The 20887-nt window shown below is 42.4% G+C and overlaps 3 protein-coding genes and 1 long non-coding RNA gene across 16 annotated transcripts in view; 2 read left to right on the top strand and 2 right to left on the bottom strand.

Annotated features, from left to right (window-relative positions):
- Positions 1 to 13151, bottom strand: part of nfatc3a (nuclear factor of activated T cells 3a) — a 40147-nt gene extending 26996 nt beyond the window's left edge. For 6 of the 7 annotated variants that reach the window (XR_008949365.1, XR_008949360.1, XR_008949361.1 and 3 more), the window contains exons 1-2: positions 12606 to 13151; positions 1868 to 3050 (exon numbers count right to left, since the gene is read on the bottom strand). Coding sequence is in view for 1 of the 7 variants with exons in the window: in XM_057025158.1 (XP_056881138.1) it covers positions 1868 to 3050; positions 12606 to 12711 (1289 nt within the window). In the remaining 6 variants the exon portion in view is untranslated. The remainder of the gene's footprint in view (positions 1 to 1867; positions 3051 to 12605) is intronic. The other variant, XM_057025158.1, reaches the window with a different exon arrangement.
- A 1175-nt stretch (positions 13152 to 14326) lies between these two features.
- Positions 14327 to 15977, bottom strand: LOC130521580 (uncharacterized). Its single transcript, XR_008949375.1, has 3 exons — positions 15774 to 15977; positions 15279 to 15397; positions 14327 to 15089 (listed from the first exon to the last, which is right to left on the bottom strand). It is a non-coding gene; the product is annotated as an uncharacterized LOC130521580 (long non-coding RNA).
- A 49-nt stretch (positions 15978 to 16026) lies between these two features.
- Positions 16027 to 17989, top strand: ddx28 (DEAD (Asp-Glu-Ala-Asp) box polypeptide 28). The gene has a single exon (XM_057025180.1). The coding sequence runs from the start codon at positions 16211 to 16213 to the stop codon at positions 17843 to 17845; it is 1635 nt and encodes a 544-aa protein (XP_056881160.1). The 5' UTR covers positions 16027 to 16210; the 3' UTR covers positions 17846 to 17989.
- Positions 17990 to 19868: 1879 nt separating this feature from the next.
- The window catches only part of tln2a (talin 2a), a 47945-nt gene continuing 46926 nt past the window's right edge, over positions 19869 to 20887 (top strand). For 5 of the 7 annotated variants that reach the window (XM_057025151.1, XM_057025150.1, XM_057025149.1 and 2 more), the window contains exon 1: positions 19871 to 20059. The gene's annotated coding sequence lies outside the window, so the exon portion shown is untranslated. Of the gene's footprint in view, positions 20060 to 20887 lie in introns of all 7 variants that reach the window. The other 2 variants (XM_057025154.1, XM_057025153.1) reach the window with 1 other exon arrangement.

Raw genomic sequence — 20887 nt, 5'->3', positions numbered from 1 at the left:
GTCACGAACTGAGGTATTCGACTATATTCTCATCTTTACCTTGGTACTGACCTTTGTAGATCACTTCTGGTCTAGTCAAGTCTGCATGGAAGTGCAGGCCACATTTACAACACCATGTAAAAATTAAGAAATTTAGTTTACTAACATTAGTAAATCTGTCAAAAAGTAGTTACATGTAGAAAGTGTGGTTAATTGAATAGACATGTGTGAATGCGACTTTCACAAGAACAAGATGGATCAAAAGATGGGCTCCCTGTCTATAGGCGTTACAGGTGTTACATATAAATACAGTGTACATTGATGTGTTTATATTTTACAAACACACACATGATGTGAACGACTGCTTTAAAGACAATCGTACCACAGGCTTTGTAAAAATAACTTTCAATTAATAACAATACTTCAGTGTGACTGCGGTTTCTCTTGAGGGGTCGTGGGGAGGGTGCTGGACTCCATTCCAGCACCCTCGTCTATCCCTGGACGAGTCGCCAGCTCATTGCAGGGTTTGCTGCCTTGCTCAAAGGTACCTCAGCAAAGTTCTGAATGTCTCCGGGCACCTCCCCCATCTACCAGAACACCTTGCAACTTTTGTCTGCTTGATCTGAGAACCCTCCGGTTCTCAACCCCGTCCCCTACAGACTGAATTACCAATAATACTATTAAGTCAAACTTAAGAGTAAAGAGCATAAGTTAAAAAAAAGTAAATTAGCTCTATGCTCATAACACTAAGGTAAACAGCTCTGCATACATTATACCTTATATAGAAACGACCATAATCTGGGTTGGTCAATGGATCCTTCAGGAGAAGTATACAACAAGCTGAAGGAGAGTCATCATAAAGGTGAACATGGTATTCCGTTATTGTCTGGAGCATCACATCTATGTGAACATGTATTTATTTTATGTCTTCATACATATGTGTGTGCATAGGGAGGTGGTCCTGTGGTAAATGTCCATTTGCTGATTTATAGCAGTAGGGGCAAGCGCAAACAAACAGGGCCATGTAGTCATATGCTGCTCACTTTAGAGACCTGGTTTCTTCACACTTAATAAAGTAGATGCCGTTTTTTAGAAACTTGTATTAAAACAATATGTTGTAATGAATCAAAATGTAAATAATTTTATTTTGATTACATTTATGATTTTGATGGTGCACTAAAGTGTGGCAAGTCTGTAGAAGAACATTTAACATACAACTCAAATGAATTTCCTCCATGGTAATATGTGAGTCATGACTGTTGTTATGAAGGCTTTCTGAAGCAAAGAGGAAGGACTTCACAACACACAGATTGCAACAGAAAGTTATTTTAACAGTTGAGACAGTGCTCACTGTTGAAGACACATACTATGACTGTCAAATGATTACATTTTTAATCCGATTAATTACAGGGTAGCTGTTATCAAAAATGTGTCCGAAAAATGCAAGACAGAGATAAATGCGAAGAGGCAGATGTATACAGTTAGCCAGGCATTTAAGCAGAATTTAAACCCTAGACAAGAGTGCTACGTATTGAGACGGTGCTTCCATCTCACAGCACTTCAGTGAATGAAAACATCTTCCTGCAGGGCCTGCAAATCACCACATACTCAGAAATGAGTCCCTCTTTATTTTTCTATTAATCAAAGCTAATAAGTGGGGGCAGCGGCGTTCATTTCTCATTTGCTCGCCTGCATGGTCCGCTCCCCATAAACTACAATGTTAGTCTGCATGTGTGGTAATAGCATAAACCTATCATTGCAATGGGTCCAGGTAAATTAATGATCATTTTGCCAGTTCTAATAAATACAGTTTAATTTAGGTATTAAATGTAGCAGTTGTCTGAGGACAGTACATTTGAAGTATTCACCTTAAATTAGCCAAAGTTACCTGAATATAGGTGTATGACCAGGTTTGGGTTTATTCCATGAGAAGTGAGAGGGAACAGAAAGGAACTGTTCTCCAGGCCCATCCTTCTTCAGGCTCTGCATGGTTTCGTCCGAAGGTGAGTCTAGATTAGGAGACATGTTTCCTTGGTCATCAGGTCCGAGCTCTCCTTTCACTGTTTGCATAGCTGTCCTGTCTTGGGAAGTCTTCCTTGTCTTCAATGGGATGTCTGCCTCAGACGGACAACACGAAAAGGGTGACATGCCTACAGTCGGACTCCCAACCCAGGTGTCCTCTGTCACGCTGCCCCTAGGTGAAGGTCCTGGTGTGGCTGTGGGAGAGTGATGGGGTGACAATGAACCAGGGTAGCAAATATCTGCACTAGAGTGGCGTCGCTTTCCACAAGGTGAATTGGGACGTGAGGAGGGCCTGGAAGGTGGCCGTGGGCTAAGCCAGTTTTCATCAGTGACACTTGTGCGTGGCGAGTGGCAGGGGGATTGGCGTGGTGACAGGGTGATGGGGTGGGATTGGTGCACAATGGCAGGATGGTGGTGCTGCCAGTGGGGCTGCTCCTCTAAAACTCCACCACTGGCTTGAGGGGAGGCACAGCCAGGGGAGGTCAATGGTGACCCCAAGTTGAACCGAGCAGCTGCTTCATTTAGCTCTGAGTCAACATCATCGTAGACGTGTGAGAATGACTCACACGAAGAGGCATCAGAAAACCAGCTCCTTGACGAGAGACTGCTACAAGGACTCGGGCTGAGTGAGGAATCCCGATATGCATGGTCTAGGGGCAAATACAAGTGGTCTCTAGACAGGGGCCTCTCTCCAAGGTAGTCCCTATCAGGTCCATTTGCACTAAGATCCTCCTCGTTGGGATCCATCTCTTGCTGGCAACTAGGAGAGATGGAGGTGATCTGGATGCTTGGGCATGCAAAGGCCTTTGGTGCCTCCAGAGGAGCAGAGGACAGCAGGGGGGAGGTGCTATACTTTGTGTCTTGTGTCTCGTAGCCTGGAGGCTCAGCCCCTGGTCTGTGAGTCTGAAAACGTGGGGAAGTGCTGATAATTTGGGAGTGTGATTGCATGCCATGCCGAGGAAGACCAAGAGATTGGTGGTTATTGACAACTGACTGGGGCTGCCCCACATTTAGGATGTAGAAGGATGTGTTGTTGTCAGGCTCCAGATCTAAGAGAGGGAAGAATAATACAGATTAGGACACAGACACCAGAGGAATGAGTGATGGAAATGATGTTTTAAAAAGGAGCCTACTTAAAACCATTAATATCCCAACAACCACTACTTCTGAAACACCGTTTTGTCAACAATAGTCACAAAACCCCATCTTCAAGCTCAAGTCAAGATGCTTGAAAATATATAAGAATGACAACTGACAGATATTGCATTGCTCATATTTATGCACTTATGTTCATAAAACACTAAACAGAAGGCTTAAACTGCTTTATGACAGTCAAAATTTAAAAAAATTAGTGACCGGTCCATGTACGATTGCACTATGAGTTAACACTTTCAAATGAGACCAGCTTCAGGAAATTAGAGGCCAGAGTGTTGCTGGGTAGCAAGCAGTCATACAGGCATGGTTCCAAGAGGGATAACGATGAACAGCACTACACAGGAAACAAATTCACAAGTGGTGCGTGCTGTCGGCTGTCATTATAGCTAGCACTGGCAGGCTATTTATAACAAAGGTCATCCTGTGCAGGGCGGTAGCTACACACATAAAGACACAAACACAGATGAATAGATGGGGCCTATTGTCCATATTGGCACTACTCTGTAAGAGGTTATTGATGAGGTTCCACTGGACACGCTCTGTTGATTTCACTAGGATGTTTTACATTGAAAGTATGTTTTTCAGACGAAATTCTTTGAACTATAGAGCATCAATTAATTGCACTACACTATTTAAAAGTTCCCACAAATTAAAATGGTGTTGTTCATGAATATTGTTGCGCGTTAATGAATACAGATTGTAACTTACAGAAGTTATTTGTCTCATTCATCTCAAAATAGTAGCACAATAATAGAACTGCCCCTGTTCGCCTGTCACAAGACCCAGCATTGGATCCTCTGACAACATTATCTGATTGACAGGGAGAGCAACAGAAGGACAAAACAATAGAGGGAAGTGCAAAGGTAAATCCATTATTCTAAAAATAAAACATAAATTATACGTATAACACATACTGCAGAAAAATTGAAACGTTTTATTACATACTCTTGTATGTGAATAAAAAATTAACAACACACATGCTGTTTTAGCCAGGACTTGCATTTCTTGACCTTTAGGGCTCTCTTTTTAAGGCTAAAGAGGAGTCATAGTAGAGGAGAGGAGAGGAGAGGAGAGGAGAGGAGAGGAGAGGAGAGGAGAGGAGAGGAGAGGAGGGTGTCAGGGCCTTGTTTCAAAGGAGGTCATGGTGGTCCCGTGCATGGAAGAGTTGTCCCTACATCAGACAGCCAATCTGGTTAAATAAAGAGCTGTAAGAGGCTTTCTTGTACCTAAGCTAACAATAGCTCACTAGAAGATGTTGTTCTAAAGTACAAATTGTTTAATGTCATTCACTACAAAGTGTTTTCAGTGTAACCAGCGGACCTGCTGTAGAAGTTTGTATCTCTGGCTCTATGAAGCAAATCCAAACCCAACTCTGGCGGACTGTCACAATTCCTGGAGGTTCTTGCTACGGGGGATAATCCCATAGCATGGAGATTATGTTCAGTGTATACGAAGTGTGTCAGAGGCCTGTGACCTGAAGTGCCACTCAGGACACTGTTCTGAGAAAGCCTGGTTTACTACCGATGAAGTGCTGATGAAAGGACTTGTTTCTAATACGTAACAAGCTAAATGCTATATCATTTCCAGCACACATTTTTCCTGCCTCTGTTTATGCGGATAATGATTTGCATAAAGCTGTAGATAGTGTATCACAATGTAAATGGACAGTCCATTACACGTTAAAGCCTCAGGTTAGCCACTTACTCAAACACAGCCAGCGTTCCCTAGGTGGACAGGAAGGTGAATTGGAAGCAGCTCTGCTTACGTCCCTCATACGCAGACCTTTGTGTTCCAATCAGTCTCCCCTTTCAGCGCAGCACAAGCTGCTAAATAGCAGACCTGAGCCAGTGCTCAGGCAGCACCAGTCACATGAGACAATTCAACAAAACCTGATGAATATCAGGTGAAAAATAACAATGGACTGTAAAACAATCAGTTATTAGACATACAAATAAAATATGGCTAATATTTCTATGACTTTTACAAACATATCTTGATTCTTAAAGAGGGTTGTACATGATCCTCCAGCTCCAATATTATTTCAACAATGTAGAAATGTGAAATTAACAGTTACTGAACAACGTTGTAAAGTCGGTTGCACTCAATGGAGACGTTTGTCTTATCAAGGACCAGACGTGAAAATGGTAAGAAAAACTGCTATTATACACCTCATATTACTACTGACACAAAATCCCCAAGTCTAGCACTCACCTGTCAGTGCATCTGCATGCACCTGGAACTGCGCTTGTAAAAAGTTGATTTGGGGTGAGTGAGTGCAGTGGTTTGAAGTGTTAGTAGGAAAGGCAGATCATTATTAGCCATGCTGTTATCCTGTTATTACGAACCATGTTCTGTTAGTGCTGTATCAAACACCCTTCCTCCACCACAGCAGACCTATCAGCAAGCAAAGACTTAACAATGGTGGTCTACGCCAATGCTAACATATGCCGGGAGCTAAATTAAGCTCCCAATTAACAATGTCATGCCGAGATAGCATTATGGGATAAACACTGAATGCCAAGTAGCCTCCTGAACTAAACACCCAGTGACAAAGATCCCTTTCACACACATCACTCAATTTACATTTACATCAATTTGGTGCTTTGAAAAATTTAGAGGCTGAATGATGTAACTGTTGTTTTAAGCTTTATTGAACCTGGCATGTAGAAATTCTACAAAATTCCTAAAAATTCAACCTCACAAATAGTACATAAAAAGATCTTTGACTGTGACTGAAAAAGGTACTTTACCAATATAATGTGCTTGCAGCAATAATCAAAATGATTGTTATTCAGTGGACCCGTAGCACTTTTTCCTTTATCCCTAGTAAATGTGACCAAACACATCCAGTTACACGCCAATTGTCAACATCCGACCAATATGGAAAACTGATTTCTACAAAGTACTTTAAAAAGCTTAAACTTTATCTTACATGTAAATTTTATCAAGCAAATAAAATGTCTCCGCTTTTTGCTTAACCAAAAGGAATTTTCATATTCCCAAGTTTGTAACCAGTTTGTCCTCCCAAGTCTGTCTGGGTTCTTGTAATTTTTTTGCACTTGGATCATTTGCATGATAAAAATCTAAATGGTACCATTCTTCCGGCGTTCTATCCACTAAGGCAGGGGTGCTCATTACGTCGATCGCGATCTACCGGTCGATCGCAGAGGTAGTACTGGTCGATCGCGGCGTGACATTAAAAAATATCAGCCTATCATTCATCCTGTCACTTGATTGATATACAGGGCAGCCAGTTAGATGACAACTGAATTTGACATTCAGGTGACCAATCAAGCACAAACAACGGCGCTAAGTGCAGCAGAACTTACGATGTCAGCCTATCAGCAGTCCCGTTACTTGATTGACCTTTAGGTCACCGCTCATGTGCAAACAATGGCACTAAGCTATTCAGCTAATTACCTCTGATTTTAAGCCAATTAGTTAATTATTATGTGCGTTTTGCAATATTGGCTCATTCGGTTATGAAAGGTACATCAACATACATTGTACATACAAAGAATCCTCAATACTTTGGAAATAATTAGATGTTTTGCATTTTTGTGGTGGGTAGATCATTTTGATCATTTTGTAAGTAGCTCGCATGCTGAAAAAATGCACAGATTTGTATTGAGCAATATGGATTCATGTACCGTATTTTCCGGACTATAAGTCGCACTTTTTTCATAGTTTGTCAGGGGGTGCGACTTGTACTCCGGAGTGACTTAAATAAACATATTATTACAGAATGTCACATGTTCGTTATTTTCACACTGACAACCACAAGAGGGCGCTCTAGGCGTGTGTACCTGAGGAACGAGTTCCTTTAGCGACGCAGAAGAAGAAGTGGTGCTTCATCTATGGAGTTAGACTTGATTGTTTGGTAAACTTGCTCGGATGTTCTTTATGCTATAGTTATCTGAATAAGTGTTAATATGTTACATTAACAAAGCAAACACATACTCAGTTCGTTGTGGGTCATGTAGCTGAATTTGTTACGTTAGCATACCGTAACCCTATTGCTAATCCATGCTAATTGCCTTTCAAGATGAAATGTATGTTCTTGGTCTCGGATTTTATCAAATAAATTTTCCCCCAAAATGCGACTTATAGTCCAGTGCGACTTATATATCTATTTTTCTTCTTTATGATGCGTTTTTTGGCTAGTGCGACTTAAACTCCGGAGCGACATATAGTCCAGAAAATATGGGTAGTTATGCGAGGTACACCAACATATATGGATCATATAAAGAATTCTCAATATATTTAGGAATAAATGTATGTTTTGCAAATTTATAGTAGGTAGATCTTCTTGACTTGGTCATTTGAAAAGTAGCTCGCATGCTGAAAAAGTGTGGGCACCCCTGCACTAAGGCAAGACTTGTGAGTATTTCACATTTGTAGTTGTTCAGTTAAGCAGAGTGTGTTTGGCCTGCTGGCCTGCAATAACCCACAAAAGATAACATCAGAGACTACTACGGGGGGGGCGAGAGAGAGAGAGAGAGAGAGAGAGAGAGAAGAGAGAGAAGAGAGAGAGAGAGGAGAGAGAGAGAGAAGAGAGAGAGAAAGAAAGAAAGAAAGAAAGAAAGAAAGAAAGAAAGAAGAAAGAAAGAAAGAAAGAACAAGACAGGCAGAGAGAATGGAAGTTGCTTTTGTGTAAGAAAAGTAGAGACAAAAATAAAGAGCAGAGACAAAACAGGCAGAGAGACACAAGTAAGGAACTCTGGAAAGTTTAGTGATTACAGCACACAGCACGTGCATTCTGAAGTGTAAGCAAAGTCACAAAAATAATCTAACTGAAATCCCACAGGATTGAATTTCCAAAATTCTAACACAAATTAGGTTGTTATATTGTTACTGTGTGTTAAAAATGGTCAGGTTACAAATGGACCTATAGCTGGTTCACACGTGCTCTGTTGCCCAGGCGCCAACCCAGCAGACTAACAAATAGATGCACAAGAAAACAGATGTCAGCAACAAGACAAGACAAGGAAAGAAGTAGACTGGGAAGGAGGAATGGTTTTTACTGTAGGTGGACTAAAACATGTTGCAACCAAGAGACCGACCTGTCCTTGTTGTCTCCGGTTGACTCTTTGGTGCATTAAGTAATTGTACTTCCATATAAATACATCTCTCCACAAAGCCCAGCTGTCAAAGTCCACATGTGGACATTCCAGTTCTCCACTCACTCACATACATGGGCTGGCACTGGGACCTCTACTGTCATCATCTTATGTATTTACCTGACAGAAAAGTTTCTTATGCTGCACCAGGTCATCGAGCACACGTGAGGGTGGGGCCCAGAAAAACTTCATAGGGTCGATGTGCCGATACTGAGGATTAGCCTGGCTGGAATATGGCTCTGAGGGGTCGCTTAAAATAAAATGGGATTTAAACCGCCCTAATCGTCGTGTAGGAAAGCCGCACCTCTTAAAAAAGTGCCAAAGAGAGAAGTGAAAAAAATGAAAGCGGGCGCAGGAGTTGTGCTGCTTTCCCTCTGGTGTAATGCAGCCCGCGACATGTTGATACAGCGCAGTCGGTGGAAGCTTCAGTTACACTAAATTTAAACTAGACAGATGCCACACATAGTTACTCATGCCTCACCCCAGGAAACAAAAGTCTCATTCATCACATTGGTTTCTGTGACCCATTCACTCCAGTGGGGTTAGGGGGCACCCACATGTGCATCTCATGCATGACTGTCTGCCCTTTGACCTCTGGCTTTCACGTTTTCTGCAAAATATTACCAGCTCTAGTAATCAACTAAAATTTCTTACTTTGACTATTCCAAACAAATGTCGTTCTTTAAAATTGAGGCCACCTTGGTTTTAATGCACTGTTTTTCTATGTGATTTTTTCTTCTGTTGTTTCAATTTTAATATTGAAAAGCATCAACAGGAACAACAACCAACATAGTAATAAACAGCTTTTATCCAGCCTCATAATCAAAGTTACTAAAGTCAAGGGCCTTCCTCATGTGCCCAAATCAGGTGGTGTAACCTATATCTTAAGAGGTACAGGCCTGGGCCCATGTGGCGTCATTAGCAACAAAGCTACGCCCGTCTGTCCATTCGTCGACACCCACCCCTCAATACAAGCATACAGACTACACCCAGAAGCAGCCAACACACTCACCTGGTGATGTAGCGCACAACATTCTTCAGCTCGTCTCCCAGTTGAGGTCACAAAGTGCAGTAAAAAGGAGAAGAGTACAGACGTGCTGGGACAAGAGGGGGTTCTCCTGTGCTGACTAAAAACGAGTCCCTAGAACCTGTTGCCTGCCCTCTGTGGCTGCTTAAAATAGTCCCACATGAGAGCGATGTAATTTCAGTCTTTCCCACGATGAAGGACTGGCAGGTTGGTGATCTTGGTTCACAGATTTAGATCAATGACAACAACAGAGGCGAGCGTGCTCTCTGCACTAGCTCCTCTCAACTCCATTAAAACTGAGTCTAAAACCCTGATATATGGAGTCAAATTTTACTGGTGTCACAGCGCAGTCAAACCCAGAGGCTGGGGAGAGTACATATGGAGATTTCATTAGCCCAAATCAAGCTCTCTGATGTCACTGGTGGTCTTGAACACATCCTCTCAAAGCCGACAGGAAAAAAAAACTCTCAGCTGTCCTCAGAAAACAGTGTGGTGATCAGGACAGGAGGGTGTTAATCCAAAATAATTTATGAGATAAAATGTCTACACTTATACACCAAAAGACAAAAGCATGTGGCCTTCACGTTCCCTTTGCCAGCAGCAGAGAGCGGCGTGTTTCCTCTGCCTTCATTACACTGGGCCACCTAAACACCACGTGGCAGATCTGGGAAGACAGCCAGAGCAACAATTCTGCCACCCAGAACAAGCAATTCTGAACCACAGACCTAAGACCAACTGTAGCACCCAGCCAGAGTACCCCTCTTGAACTTCAAACTCACCGTTCTCCTGCTCTTCAACTAACATAAGCACTTCAAAACGGGTGAGAACAAGGAGGCCGACACCAGATGCATCCTGTCAGGTACATTGATACAGATACAGTGTCTTTTCAGAAAAGTGCCAACAAAAATCTCTTCTGTGGGAGGAAAGTGCAACAAAAGATTAGCACAGTAGATGGACTAGTTTAAAGATAACCTGAGGACTCAACAACAACAAAAATAATCCATTAGGAACTCAAAAACAACCGAAAATCCAGCCACTCGCTGAAGGATACTTGGAAAGGTCATGGCTGGAAAATGTGAAGGCTGCTCTAAGATCACTGTGAAAGCAGAGAAAAACCAGTATCATGGTGGTGAGCTTGATGGAAACAGTAATCCCATATGGTCTCCATGAATTTGGAGGCTGTGTTTGGACATCTGTCTCCCATACCTGACATGTGTGGGACATCTGTGTCCCACACATGTCAGGTCTGCTGCAAGAGTTGTTTTAGAAGATTAAAGATGTTAACGTGCACCATCTTAAACGTAATTTAATCTCATTTGGACAACTGAACCGACCTAAAATACACTGTTCAACAACAGAGCAGTTCAATGGCAAATTTGGATTGAGACTCTTTTTTCAAAACTTCTGCTAACAATCAGTCTGAATGTTCAGTGGTACAGAAACCCGTCAAAAATTCGCCGTTGAAGCTGTCCTGGTTGTTACAACAACAAGCCCCAACTTGATCCTGGCCTTAAGAAAAAGACACCAATTCAGTGAGCATCTCCTCACTCTGCATCTGTGATCCCTTATTACACACTAATGTTATGATTTTAGTCAGGCAAAACCCTTCAGGACCAAGTCAAACCACTTGCACACTGCTGCCTTTATTCCAACAGTATTTTTTCCCCCCCATCCCATCTCCAAATCAAACATTGCTTTTAATTGAAGGAAAAAATGGTTTAGGATTAAACAACCAAAGCTTTTATTGAGTCAAGAAAAGAATGGGCAGCGAATTCAGCTATTCCAGGAGTTAAGGCCCAAAAATACAATTTTTAAAAAGCGCAGATGCAATAAAAAACAAAGAAAGTTACAATTACAAAGTTTCTGAACTCTGCCTAAATAATCATATACTTGAACATTATTAAATGTTTGTTAAACATGGTTTTTAAAGCGATTAACCCCAAATTACTCCAACAGAACCCATTTGATGAGGTGTAAATATGAAAATAATGGGAAATATTGTCCGTCCAACAAACACAGATCTACTGTCTTTCCTGATGCCCAGTTAGGGCGTATTTGTGGGAATGTGACCATTTGTATGTCCAGTATCATCCATATTAACTGGTAGTGTTTCTGTTACACATTAACAGAGCCGTAACGTTGACAGTGATCAACAACATAATTGTGTGTCTGCTTGTTCCATCAGTGTACCTCACCTCCACATTAATTAATCAACTATGGCACGAATTCTGCTGTAATAATTGACTTGCTAAACAGCTTTAAACAGCATATAATTTAAAGTATATAACAGATGAGAGACTGACATTAATTTGTTGATTATGACAATACTCCGATTTTGTTTATCTCCAAATGTAAGATTAAGCATAACAGCACATATTGTGTTTTATCAAAGCACCGCAGCCTAAAATTTGAATTGAAAATTAAACTGTAATTTCACCAGCCCTAACCTATCCTAATCACCAGCCCAGGTAAGGGTTCATATTTTTTTGGTTTAGTTAGGGTTTATTAGTTAGAAGCTTTTACATCATTTATCGTGGCATTTATCTGAAGCCACAGATTAATTTAGACGTTTCCCCAAAGACAGAATCCAAGATCGGACAGTCAAAATGTACAATGTGTAGTTTAGTGCTGAGATTACACTAATAATTTCAAAACTAAGAAACAATATTATTGACTAATAATGTTACATTTTCCTTCATTCATTCAACAACGGTATAATTTTAATTAAAACCATATTATGGTCGTCAATATCTAAACGAATGAACGGACACACGCAGCTGAAGTCACTAATTAAATTTCTTCAACCGACCTCCTCAGTAAAATAATCCAGTTTAATACTGGCTTATTACAATCGCATCACTTCTACTTTTAACCGACTTTGTAAAGATTAAATGTTTGCAAATGTAGCATGTGATCTTAGCAGAAGCCTGCTGTAAAAACAGATTCATACAGTATCTTAACTGATTAACGCGCCAAAATCCCATCTGACCAACTGTTAAAAAACTTTACATTTATTTACATTAGTAACTTCAGGTGGACGCATCAATTAGGCGCACTTGCTAGCTGTTAGCATGAGATGACAGCTACGGTAATGAGCTGGTCGCGTTAATATCTCCAGTTTCTCCTAAAATCAACTTCTAAGAGTCGGTTCCTCTTTCATGAGGCTATCAAATGTTAACATGGCCCCAACGGTGCCGGGTTAAATGACACCGACGGCCGAAGCCTGTGAGAACACTCAAACAAAGGCTCGTTGCAGTGCAACTTTGGTGAAATGAAGTTGTTGACCGTGTGGACAGACCGACCTGCGGGGCCTAGAGGCGGCTGCTGCGGAGGCGGCTGCTGCCCGTCCTCTCCGAAGATCAGCCTGAAGTCCAGCTCCTCGTTCCCGGGGCAGTTTGCCGTCGTCATCGGGGTTGACGGGTCGGGTTTTAGCCCGTCACTCGACCGCTCGAAGTTGAAGCTCTCTTAAAATGTCACATTTACCGACCAACTTTTGTCTCCTTCTTTATCTCAAGGGCATTCGGCCTTAAATGAACTAGTCTCTTTCCGTCGGTTGACAAATCCCCCCGCGGGTCGTCGGCCCCTCTTCCTCCCCGGCGCGGTACCAGCGAAAGTCGCTCTCCAACTTCAAGGAAAGTCGGCCGGCCCTCCGCGTCGCTCGGAGCTTCAGCGACGTCCCTTCTCCGCGTATTCCGAGCCGCTCGGCGCTGAAGTGCGGCTGAGCGGGACTGAAGGGAGCCTCTGTCCTGTCTTTGTCCTCCGTCTTTCTCTTCTCTCTCCGGAGCTGCTCTCCCAACTTTTACTAACCCGCGTGACAAGGCAGTTCCAGCAGTGACGTCAGCAGACACAACACAACACGGAGGACGCGCGCGTACGCGCACGTACAGCAACGCAACAAATGAAAGTATACCATGTTTCCAAAGAATGGAATAAATACGTGTAAAAGTCCTAACGTGGCGATTTGTAATATTATACAGAATGATGCTAAATCAGCGACTTGTGTTATTACACTGTTATTGCGACTACTTGTTAATGTTATAACCTCTTCTGTTGACCAACGTGTGCTTGTATTTGCTATCAGAAAACTCTTGACTGTGCAAGGAAAGCCTTAATGCCACTTTCCTCCATTTAATGGATCCTCTACTCTTGCAACCACCTGCCATCAGCTTGCTGGTCCTCAGCGAGATCGTTTGATAGTTCCCCTCCAAAGCAGGATGCTAATGACACCGTGGACTATTTACCTTTAGATCCCTTCATCCTGCCAGCAACAAGCTCCATTCATTTGATGCGTGACTTGGGTTCTATCATGCAAGAGGGTAGGAAAAAAATCATTTTGGGATTGGCCAAATGAGAAAAATGCAAAAGCTGACTGCTTTACTATTATACAGGTCTTAGATTTGTATATAAATATATGGCACATCCACAGGAGCAGTCAACCAAGACTAGACCTCGTGCTACACAATGATCAAAACGTGTCAAAACAGTCAAGGCATTAAAACAAGTAAGATGTGAGATTTTAACCAAACATAAATCTTACTATACATGATGAATGGCACACACACACACACACACACACACCACACACACACACACACACACACACACACACACACACACACAATGTTGAGCATGTTTTTAATGTTTTACCAAAAGGTTTTATAACATTGATAAGCAGAGTTATAAAATTCTTTTTTTTTAAGCTGTATGGTCCAGTTGTTTTAAGCTTATTGGTCCAGTTTATCTCCTGCAACCATCACTGATTCATGGAATAAAACAGTTGGGTGTTTATAGTTTGTAGCAGTTGGCTCCAAGCACCAGTGCTGAGCTGTATGTGGGCGTGATGACAAGCTCTACAAATGCATCTTTCCTGTGGTCTTCGCTTCCAAGCAAATACGGCAGATTTACCCGTATTTTACTGATGAGATCAATTATGAAGAAATTGCCTCTTTTTTTTGGTTGTTATTTTCAGGCTGCATTGTCAGCTTTGAAAACCTAGTATCGTATAAAGGAAATTTTCTGCAGAGTTAATAAACAAAATTGCATTCTGAACTGCTAAAATTAAAGAAAACATTAGTATACCAGTGACATCCAATCAAGTGTACAAATAATTGATAATATTAAAATCATTATTATGTAAAGGAAATAGTAAATAGATGAAATCATTTCAATTATCAATAAAATTGAACCTAACAAATAACATGAAAATCCGTTTCAATATAATCCACATGCAAGACCTCAATCACTGTTTTAAATTAGGGCAGTGATGGTGGCAACAGAGTTTCCATGACTGAACTTTCTCCTGTGCCTCCAGACCCGCCTGAGTGTAATTCGGGTTACCTGTGTTATCGTTTATGATGACGTATGAAGGGAGAAGATAAAGAAAAGTAATTGTGCGGGAGGTTGTAGATGTGGTTTGAGATTTATGCTCTTGTCAAGAAGAGAAAAGAGGAAAGTGAAAGAAATGTGACATGTTGGCGATGCTCGTGAGTGTGATGTTAACTAGCGAAGGTAATTAAAACAAAAAACCCTGAAGCATTAACAATGATTGTAATCACTTTTATAACACACATTTGATTTTTACCCATCTTTTATATTACATTTTGCCTGTTTTTGATTAACAGATCATTGATGATGCTATAGACAGGATCAGCGAAGAACTTATTTTTTTTAAATAAATAATCTTTAAGAAGCAAAATTATTTATTTTTATGGAAAAAACTTCTCCACAGAAGACTTCTCAGCACAAATCCCTCCTATGTGCTGTCCTCTATTGGTCAATCCTCGAAACTACCTCGGCAATGTAAAAAAAAAAAAAAGTATGTCACAGGTTAATATGAATGATTACAAATACAAAATTGCACATATTAAAGTAATAAAACTGTAAATTTGCTTGTTAAAGATATCAGCAGGAGAGCACATTAAGTCCACCCCAGCGATGGTTCAGCCTCTGACAGAAATGCCATGAGTGGGACTGACCTGGGAGTGTTTGTCCTGTTCTCCAGTAAATCAATTAGAGAGCTGGTTCATTCAGCACTTGGGAAGGACAACTGATGTAGAATCAATGCTGACAGCAGCAGTGATGAACACTTTCTACACTGCACCACAGACAGGGAGCAAATATGAAATACAATTCATATTACCAAAACAAGCATGACATTTTTGACAGGTAACTCATGAAATAAAGGACCAAATAGTAGAAGTATATTGGTATTTTTGAGGACCCACTGCAAATGTATTCCTGGGGAAAAAATAAAACTTGGCCTTTTGTAATTAGAATAAGTCTCTTTCTTATTAGCTTTCATTCTGAGAGGCAACAGTGGATTATCTCCCCAATAGCCTTGAACAGGCAAAAACTTAAGCAGCAACTTGTGTGCAAACTGCTATGCTTAAAACACACGCGTGCACGCACAAAATCGAATTTTTCAGATAAATGAATCATTTTCTTTAAAAAAAAAAAAAAAAGTATCTCACAAAGCTGTAATGTTGACCTCAATTCATCATCCTGCATCTGCCGCTGACGATGCCGGTGCTATTATTTCAATTTCTGTAATCCAGTTTTTTGACCGTTTACTCCTGTTTTGCACATGTAGGTTTTAATATTTAATTTCTTCATCTAAAATACGGTTTTTATGGCTTGATTGATTCGTCACATTTGGCTTCGTAACATTTGCGGAAGTGACGGTTTCATCCTGCGCCATACTTCCATACCCTTTGTGACGTCATCAACAAGTGCCGGTCAAAGCATGGCGTTTCCGCTCTTGAGGGGAGAAATGCTAACTGCTTTATGGAGAAAACAGAACATTTCCAATCGGAGGCAGTGGTTCCAGGAGCAATTTACCCTCTTTTATTGAGTTTTCATTTAGTTTGACATTCAGCTGTTTTTGGCTAATGGAAACGCGGCTGTTAAAATGTACTTTGTGAAAGTTGGTTGGCTCGCCGCGACGAGAGGGGTTCGTTCATGCTGGTATCACTGTTTACAGTACAATGTTAATTTTTCTGCCCCAGTTCGTTTTTGTCAGACAGTAGGAGACGATACCACAGTTATCCGTGTTCCTCGCAACCTGCAGAAGCGCGTTGACACCGTCAAACAGACTCTAGGCAAGAACAAGATCAGCAACATTAAAGCTGGAAAACTCCTCATCCAGAGCAGGAATCCCAGCCGAAACCAGTCTGCAGGATACGTTCTTGGAAAATTCGAACAGCCCACACTTTGCTCGAAAGGATGGAAACATAACAAATCTATTGGTGATCACTTCACCATCAACAATGTCACAGCGGTTGCGCCCTTCATTGTGAAGGCTGTGGACCAGCCATCTTTTAAAAACCTGCCCATCTGCAAAGAACTGCTTGAAGCTTTGCACAATATGGACATCACCCATCCAACCACTGTGCAGCTTGAGTGCATCCCAAAGATTCTGAAAGGCCACAATATTCTGTGTGCAGCAGAGACAGGAAGTGGGAAAACGCTGAGTTACCTTCTGCCTGTGGTCCACAGACTGCAGGCTGATAAAAGCTGTGGGACGCATGCTGAAGGTGCAAACAGCATCCGCACCATTGTCCTCGTGCCTTCCAGGGAGCTGGCTGAACAAGTCGCAGCTGTCTCCAGAACTCTGTGTTCTCCGTTTGGCTTGCTAACCAAGACTGTGGGGGGTGGTCGAGGTGTGGGACACATCAAGGGGATTTTCAGGAGGAACCAGCCAGATATTTTAGTGGCTACACCAGGTGCTCTGGCGAAGGCGCTGCGCAGGCGCTGCCTGTACCTCAGTCACCTGAAATTTTTTGTGGTAGACGAAGCTGACACCATGTTTGACCATAGCTTTTCACATATGCTAGAGGACATCCTTCATTACACTCATATTTCAAGTAATCCTAGAGAGACGCGTGGCCTAGATCATAAAGCCCAGCTGCTGGTAGTAGGGGCCACCTTCCCTGGCGGTGTTGGGGACGTGCTTAGCAGGGTGATGGACCTTGGCAGCATGGTGGTGGTCAAGAGCAAGATGCTGCACTTACTCATGCCTCACGTCAAGCAGATGTTTCTCAAGGTGAAGGGTGCTGATAAAATTCTGGAGCTCCAGCAGGCGCTGAAGCAGCTTCAGCAGGAGAAAGGTGGGGGCGCAGTTCTGGTGTTTTGTAACAAGTCCGCCACTGTAAACTGGCTGGGCTACATGCTGGAGGAGATGGGAGTTCAGCACTTACGTCTGCAAGGAGAGATGCCTGCAGCTGTACGTGCAGGAGTGTTCCTGTCCTTCCAGAAGGGGGTGGTGGATGTGCTGGTATGCACAGACATTGGGTCCAGAGGCTTGGACACGTCCAAGGTGCGCTTGGTTGTCAATTATGACTGTCCAGAATCCTACACAGACTACATCCACAGAGCGGGGAGAGTGGGCAGGGCAGGAGGCCCCACAGACGTGGAGGTGCTCAGTTTTGTGTGTCATCCATGGGACGTAGAGCTGGTACAGAAGATCGAGACGGCTGCACGCAGAAGAAGTTGTCTGCCAGGAATGAAATCTGTCATAAGTCAGCCTAAACCCAAAGAAATGTAAGAGAATGGATGGACTGTGTTTTGTTTTATTTTCTTTCACTGCTATTAACCAGGTTGTGCTGTTTTCCATTATTCATAAAATGACTATGATTGTTGCCATTATTTTTATTGAAAATTAAAGTTCCAGTAATGACTTGGTGACCAACTCTGGGCATAAATATAAACTTTAACTTTAACCTTTTCATCTGATCTCATCACACCATCTCCAAGTGAACACATAACCTGTCAAAAGACATCAATGCCTGATAATTGATGAACATTCAGTCCATTTAAATTAGAATGAATTATGAATCTGTAAATTGATTTAAGCTTTAAAGAGAATTTCTAACTACAATGTACCTTTTTGATGTCCACAACACATATCCTATATAGGAGACATAGTCAAGGAAGTATTTAACAGTCACACAGGAGACCTAAAGGACCTTTCTAAACCTCAATTAAATCAAGCACAAATTCAGGTCTGCTCACCCTTTTCATTGTGGTTTGTTAAACCATTTGTAAACACTCCAATATAACAACAAATTTCGGAAGTTATGCAATAGTAATTGCGGGAAAATGACCAATAAATAGAAGATGCTACACTTTTCTGCCAATACACATTAGAAGTTAATGTAAGTGAACGCCTGTAGGACTAGCATGCATTATTCGTGCTGCACCACAAGGTGGAGCCACGTCAAAATTTAGCAAAGTGCTAAACTTCGGTTCAATTTAAAATTTTGCTTGAGTATTCTGTTAGATTAGGTCTGAAATCAAATAAGGTGTGACACAGAACCGCTGCAACATAATGGTTACCTGTGCTTCCTGCCATTTTTGTCAACATGAAGAGTCAACATGAAACCCCGTTGCTACAGTGACTGTGTTCATTGGCTTCTTATGTCAAAGGTACCTTTGCAAATTGGGTGTGTTAAATAAGTGTGATGCTTTATAGGCCCATTGGAAAAGGTCACTTATGGTACCGGGGCCACTGATTTATGCTGTAGAGTTTGTGGAATTGGAAATTGGTGCAGATGTGTTAACACGCCGACACTGCTGAACTGTTTATGTCAGAATGTGTGGAATCTAGCCTGGGTCGTCCTACTCCGGCCCAGGTTAACATCTTTAAATCCCCCAGACCCCCCCCCCCCCCCACACACACACACACACACATTAGCTTCATGTTTCTGTCCCCTGACAACAAGACGCCACAGCCTACTTTAGCATGTGGAGCGCGACCTCACCAGGAGCCATTCAGCTCAGGTTCGATTTTTCAGGTTTGATTTTTGAATGACTGTTCTCTGAGTGTGGCTTCAATTACAATAATGATAATACTGCTACAATTATTGATGGTGATTATAAGAACAGTAACAATAATATGTGAAACATAGCTGCTTTAACAGTGTTCATTTTTCCATAATTCCAGTTTACCACCTTTACTGCAGCAAAACGTTTAAAATCATTTCATTGTGTTAAACATGAAACATTAACATGAATGGATTAAATCTATTTGCACTACTGTCACACTTATCACACCTCTACCTGTCCTCCCCCTTCTCCTCTCTCTCTACCCAGCCGGCCATCAGCAGGAGGGTCCCCCTACATGAGCCTGGTCCTGCTCAAGGTTTCTTCCTGTTAAAGGGGAGTTTTTCCTTGCCACTGTTGCTTGTTTGGGGTTAGGCCCTGGGATTCTGTACAGCGTCTAGAAACAATTTTGATTGTAAAAGACGCTATATAAATATTGATTGATTGATTGACCAGATCACTGATATTTTTATGTAGTCTTATTACATCTTAAATAAATCATCTGCAACCAACCTAAAGGAAACTAAATTAATTCTAAAAAATATGGATTTATTTATTAATGTGTGAATGCATGAACGAACGAACGAATGAACGAATGAATGAACTGATTTCACCAGGTGATGGTCGCAGCCTAGAGGTCATCGGGAGATTTTGTTCCACTAACATTTTTAAGAGCGTTTGAGCCTCCGGAGAACTACAACATCCTCGGTCCATTAGTAATGACGCATTTCCTCTCTGCCCCACCGTGGGATGATCTGCCCCCTCCTCATTTACACACACGCACATGCACACACGGAGTGGTGTCTGCTCACACTCGAACACCACAAAATTTCTCCCAACGCGGAGGATATTTGAGTGGCTGAGACGCGGAGCCGTCCGCCGACTTGTATCTTCTCTGGGCTGAGGAGCTTCAAATGCGCCAGTAGAGGAGCAGAAGGTGGGTGAACATGTCCCCTAATCGGCTTTATCGCGGTGTCCATCTCCTCCGCGGCAGACGGAGGGATTTGTCTGACCTTCTCCTTCTGAGAGCTGTAAAATAAACTGCACGGCTCTGCGTGCGTACGTACATGCGTGCAATCTATTTCTGCGGGTGCGCCTGTGGAGAGACGTGCGCCTCTCGGATTCTGCTAAGTTCAGATGCTGCGATGCTCATTGGAATTGAAGGAAACTTGTGGCGCCTTCGATCGTCGCCTTCTCCCAGAGGCGGCTGCTGCTGCGGGGGGAACGCTCTTTATTGCCGGATCTGTTGTGTCTGAAACCGTGTGTGGTCATAAAGAGTTGAGTGCACCGACCAGGGTCTCCGCCATGTTTAGTTCCCACACCTCCACCAAGCTGCCAAATAGTGACGCTCCCGCTGAGTCTCATTAACTTTTCCGCCCCCAACGACGCGTTCGGAGGACGCGAACGGTGAAAGGGTGGTCACCTGTGGGGGCGTCAGGTCTGGACAGGAAGATCAGCCTCAGTGTGCCGCTGACTGGCAGAATAACTTTGCAGTCATGTAGCGCATGTGGTTTTCCTCCTTGGGGGTTATTACTGAGGACAAGGTTATGGGGGAGGGGGGTTAAGCGACTCATGGAAGGCTGTGTGGCTCCTCAGCAGCAGGAGGTCAGACTCCTCAGTTGTGCTGGTGGCTGTCTGGATCAGCTGCCACACCCCTCTGAAGAAATCTGCCATTAATACCACACAGGTGTATTCTGCCCCCTCAGGTCCCCCTCACCGCTGATCAATACGCTCCACGCTGGTATCAGAGTGAGGGTGTCAATGA

The sequence above is a fragment of the Takifugu flavidus genome, chromosome 2 (assembly GCF_003711565.1).
Source record: "Takifugu flavidus isolate HTHZ2018 chromosome 2, ASM371156v2, whole genome shotgun sequence".
In the NCBI taxonomy this organism is placed as follows: domain Eukaryota; kingdom Metazoa; phylum Chordata; class Actinopteri; order Tetraodontiformes; family Tetraodontidae; genus Takifugu; species Takifugu flavidus.
The sequence above is the reverse complement of the archived record's forward strand: the minus strand, read 5'-3'. Positions and strand labels throughout refer to the sequence as shown.

What these genes read in the sequence shown, in the direction of transcription:
- ddx28 (XM_057025180.1), top strand. Translation starts at nt 16,211, where the DNA reads ATGTACTTTGTGAAAGTTGGTTGGCTCGCCGCGACGAGAGGGGTTCGT.